Source organism: Asterias rubens, chromosome 21 (genome assembly GCF_902459465.1).
Source record: "Asterias rubens chromosome 21, eAstRub1.3, whole genome shotgun sequence".
NCBI lineage: Eukaryota > Metazoa > Echinodermata > Asteroidea > Forcipulatida > Asteriidae > Asterias > Asterias rubens.
In genome coordinates this window covers 11,854,884-11,859,339 of record NC_047082.1, presented here as the reverse complement: position 1 = coordinate 11,859,339, position 4,456 = coordinate 11,854,884, and the positions used below count along the sequence as shown (strand labels likewise).

The 4,456-nt window shown below is 41.2% G+C and overlaps 1 protein-coding gene across 1 annotated transcript; it reads left to right on the top strand.

The window, feature by feature from the left end:
* Positions 1-1,906: 1,906 nt before the first annotated feature.
* LOC117304777 (leucine-rich repeat-containing protein 1-like) lies at positions 1,907-4,153 on the top strand. Its single transcript, XM_033789385.1, has 2 exons — positions 1,907-3,083; positions 3,828-4,153. Exon 1 carries the CDS (start codon positions 2,039-2,041, stop codon positions 3,065-3,067), a length of 1,029 nt encoding a protein of 342 aa, XP_033645276.1. The 5' UTR covers positions 1,907-2,038; the 3' UTR covers positions 3,068-3,083; positions 3,828-4,153.
* Positions 4,154-4,456: the final 303 nt, after the last annotated feature.

The window sequence follows — 4,456 nt, the reverse complement described above, 5'->3', positions numbered from 1 at the left end:
TGTTTTATACCCTCAACAGCTCTCTATTGCTCTTTACCAAGTAAGTTGTTAATTACCAATAGTGTCCAGTCTCTGAAGCACTCAACCGTGACCTACAGTTTATGTACTATCTGGAGGTGAAATTATTATAAACAGTTGAAGATCAGTATTAGCATGTTATTTTAGTATCAGTCATTGTACATAGGGTGCAAGACTACCTTGGGGTTAGTTTACAATACATGTATTACTGTATTAAGGAATAAAACGACTTTTAAATGACCGTTTTTGTTTGCAAAGCTTGTCTTGAATGTTAGTTCTCATGTTGTCTACTAGTTTTAACTTCTGTAGGCAAAAATAGAATCTTCATTTTCCATTTAATTCCCCTCCCCACGACTATATGGTATGATGTGGTTTGCTGTTACACCATGTGATAATATCAACTTTAACAAGGTCGTGGGTTCGAATCCCACCCAAGTGATATGTTTGTCTGGACTGTTCACAGAACTTGGGGAAATACTGAGTATAGATGTACAGTGCTTATTCAATACTCATCGGTGTAAGGGTAAAATCATAATCTGGGCCCAATTTCATAAAGCCTGTAAAAAGTGTAAGCACACAAAATAAGCGTGAAATTTCTTCCTTAATAAAAACGTGATTACTAACAAAATTTCCATGTGATTTTCAAGATAAGTAAACAACAGCTGAATGCCAGTAACATAAAAGCAATATGCAACAAATTAAAAACTGGTTGGTAATCTTGTCTTTATCAAGGAAGAAATTTCATGCTAAGCAAATTTTTTGTGCTTACAGGCTTTATGAAATTGGGCCCAAATATACATGTGACTAGATGACTTGTACATGTTGTAAATGACCTTCCAATATCGATGGATACGACTCTAATAATTGAAAAACGATTGAGCATAAAGACTCGACCTCGCTTTACAACCATCAACTGATGTCTGACTTGTTGTCGTGGTAACGGAAACGCTCTGCCAGCCTCGGGTAAATTTAATCATAATACACGTAGTTTTATGGCAAAAAGATGGTTGCCATGGTTTTATTTGTTGTTAGAGACCATTCCATTTCAGGTTAAGGGGGTGTTTGAAATGAGTACACAGACATGCTAATTTTTTCTCTTATTTTATCTTTACCAGAAAGCATTGAAATGTGAAATTTCACGGCAAAGGTTGTATTTTAGAAATGATGTAAATGTTTCGGTAGGCCTTAATCTGGAGGAAATCTACATGCCCAGAAGCTTATTTATGTTCTCATTCTTCGTGGCTAACCCTCCACCTTCTTATTTGCATAAATGAATGTATACCCCGTAAAATAAACACAGCCATTATAACAAGATCGCCGAGCAATATAAATACACTCCTTTGTTCATATAGGATTCTGGTTATTTATTGATAGATGACAAGTAGTCTGACATATAATTCTTACCGGTATTGCTCTCCTACCAATATCGTTCATTACATTTCTCCATTCATAAACACTATTGCTCTTTGCACTTGCTGTGCGTGTACATGTCTGTGCTACACACAGCGGTGAAGTGGTGTTGTTATACTGGTTCAAATCTCTTGAGTATTCTACACAGAAAATACCGAAAAACTCGTATTGTCGGAACCACTTGCGTATCCAGTGGAGCATTTTGAAAGTTGTGTTAAATTTCAGGTTTTGGACAACAACAGAGTATTTCATTCCATGGACTTGTAACAGTTTTTGTCTCGTCCTTTGAAATTTGGACAGAGGATAAAGCCACAGGAAATCTACACACAGTGTTCCATCTGTGACAAAAGCAGTGACAAGTTGGACCTGAGAAAGACATTTATATGCAAGGAAGTTATAATTGTTCGTCGAGAACCACATCTTTGAGGTGTGCTGCGTTGTTAGAGAAGCTACCGTTCTCATAGTCCGCTGTCCCGTGGTGGTCTGAGAAACAAACTCACTCCAACCATCCCTGTCCAGCGGTTGTCTATATTTATCTCCTGTACTTCTTGTTAGTGTACACCAAGACTTAAATAACTTTGAGGCAGTTTAGAGATCAAAAGAGGACACGATGGAAGAAGCACCTATAGATGGACGTCCAACTGTTGCCACCAAACCCCCACCCCGACTCCTTCGAGACAACGTCGACCCCAGCATCAGAAAGTACAAGCAACTCAAGGTATCTGGACCCGATCTCGCCGATCCTCCAGATATCCTATTCGAGCTGAAGAAGTTGAAGTTCTTGGACCTCAGTCCTGAGAGAGAAACCTGCCTTCATTTTAAGCTGATGAAAGTACCGAGAAGAATAGCCAGTCTTGAGAACTTGACATTCCTGTGTCTGGGCACAAACGAGCTGACGGAGATACCAGTGGAGCTATGCGGCCTGGTCAAGCTGGAGAGACTCATCCTGAGCAACAATCTCCTGATCACCCTACCGAAGGAGTTCCGTCAGCTACAGCGGCTTCAGAGTCTTCATCTGGCCAATAACTACTTCGAGGAGATACCCCGTACTGTCTTCTTCTTGAAGAACCTAGAGTTCCTGGACGCCTCAGACAACAAGATCTCCCGCATACCCAGAGACGTGGGCAATCTGGTGAAGCTGCACACTCTCCTACTCTACTTCAACCTCCTGAGTACCCTACCTGAGGAACTCGGCAACTGCCTGAACCTCCACACCGTGTGGCTGGGGATGAACAGCCTCCTCTCACTACCAAGATGCTTCGGGGGATTGAAGCATCTTGACTGGGCCGATCAACCACTCTCCTCCAATTTGGACGGCAACCCTCTTGAGACGCCCCCGATCGAGGTCTGCCTTCAAGGACCTGATGCTATTGCCGACTTCTTCGAGACCAACCCTCGGGCGGTGGCATACACCACCGGGTTCACTGCCGAAGAAGACAAAAAGGACTGCGAGCGGGCCCACTCCGATGACGAAGCCCCTACCGCGTTCACTGCGATGAGCCCCGCTGACCTGAACTCCTCGGGGAGCTGGAGCGTGGAATCGTCTCAGAGTTTCCCCGGTGCTGGGAGACGGGCAGCAGATCGTGGTTTCGGTGGACCAATTGCAGTTATTCATCACCGTAAAGGAAAAAGAAAGTAAACATCATTTTTGAAAGGTGAGTACTTTTATACATTTTTCTCCCCTCTCTCTTTGTTTCTGTAAACTTGCGACCCCTTCCTTTGTCTAGGTAGGATTCATATTGTTTTCCGGAATATCTTATTATTTTAAATCCTCTTAGACCATCAGGCCCACACCATTCATGTGACATGTCCCGGTAGCAACTTATTTTGTCAGCACTACGAAATTGCCACCGTCGTAGTGCTTTTCAATGGGGACGTTTTATAATTAGTTTCTTAATCGAGTCAAATAAAGGGAATCATCAAAACACAATCAAGGACATTTTTGAGGAGTGCAAATTGCACGTGGAGACAAAAAAAATTGCGCCCGTTCCATCCTTCGCAATTTTGGTCACCGTATTCCAGTGTTTAGACAGCAGGACCTGCAACTACAAGGTTGTGGGTTCGAATCCTTCTAAGCTAACCGCTGAATTCACAGTGATTAGAACAAGAGTGTCGTCTAACACTGGATCACAGTTTGTATGAGACTGAGAGAGATTGGCTGTTGCCAGCTTGGTGTTTATATCCCCTTGTGGGAGTTTGCCGAGTTCCATTGAAGGGGAAGATCATCTGTTAAACAGACATGTTTAAAACTATAACTTGTATCTTTAATCCCTGCTTCGGACGTTGGAGTGATACATATTTTCATTTAAATAATCGAACAACTTGACCCATTATTATTTTTTAGTTTTTGATTGATCGAATAAGTTCACTTGCAAACTTTATTTTGGTTTCATTGGTAGCGCGGTACCAGGCTCTTCTATCCGTCCTGTGCCACACAAAAAAGAGGCGGGAGAGTTTGAAGATCATCTTGATTTATTAGCGGAGAAGGATTGGTGAAGCTGACAAAATAGTCGCAGACAGTTTATTACTTGTGTATTTAATGCATGTGGTTATTAACATAAATTAAAGGCACTGAACATGTTTGGTAATTCAAAGACCAGTCATCTTATTTGGTGTATCCAAACGTATAAGCATAAATTAACAAGCTTGTGAAATCTTGGGCTCGTTTGGTCATCGAAGTTGCGAGAAAATGATGACAGAAAAACAGCCTTGTTGGACGAATTATGTGTGCTTTCATATCAGAATAAAAGACTTCTAACTAGAAGTCTTTTTACATTTCGGTGAGAAACTACCTCTTTCACAAAATCTACGCTACTTCAGAGGGAGCCGTATCTCACAATGTTTTATACTACCAACAGCTCTCCAATGCTCGTTACCAAGTCAGTTTTTAAGTTAATATTTGTTTTGAGTAATTACCAAACGTGTACATTCCCTTAAACACAGTAGACACTATTGGTAATTGTCAAAGACCAGTCTTCTCACTTGATGTGTGTCAACATATGCATAAAATAACAAACCTGTGAAAATT

Coding starts and splice junctions, on each gene's coding strand:
- LOC117304777 (XM_033789385.1), top strand. CDS start 2,039: ATGGAAGAAGCACCTATAGATGGACGTCCAACTGTTGCCACCAAACCC.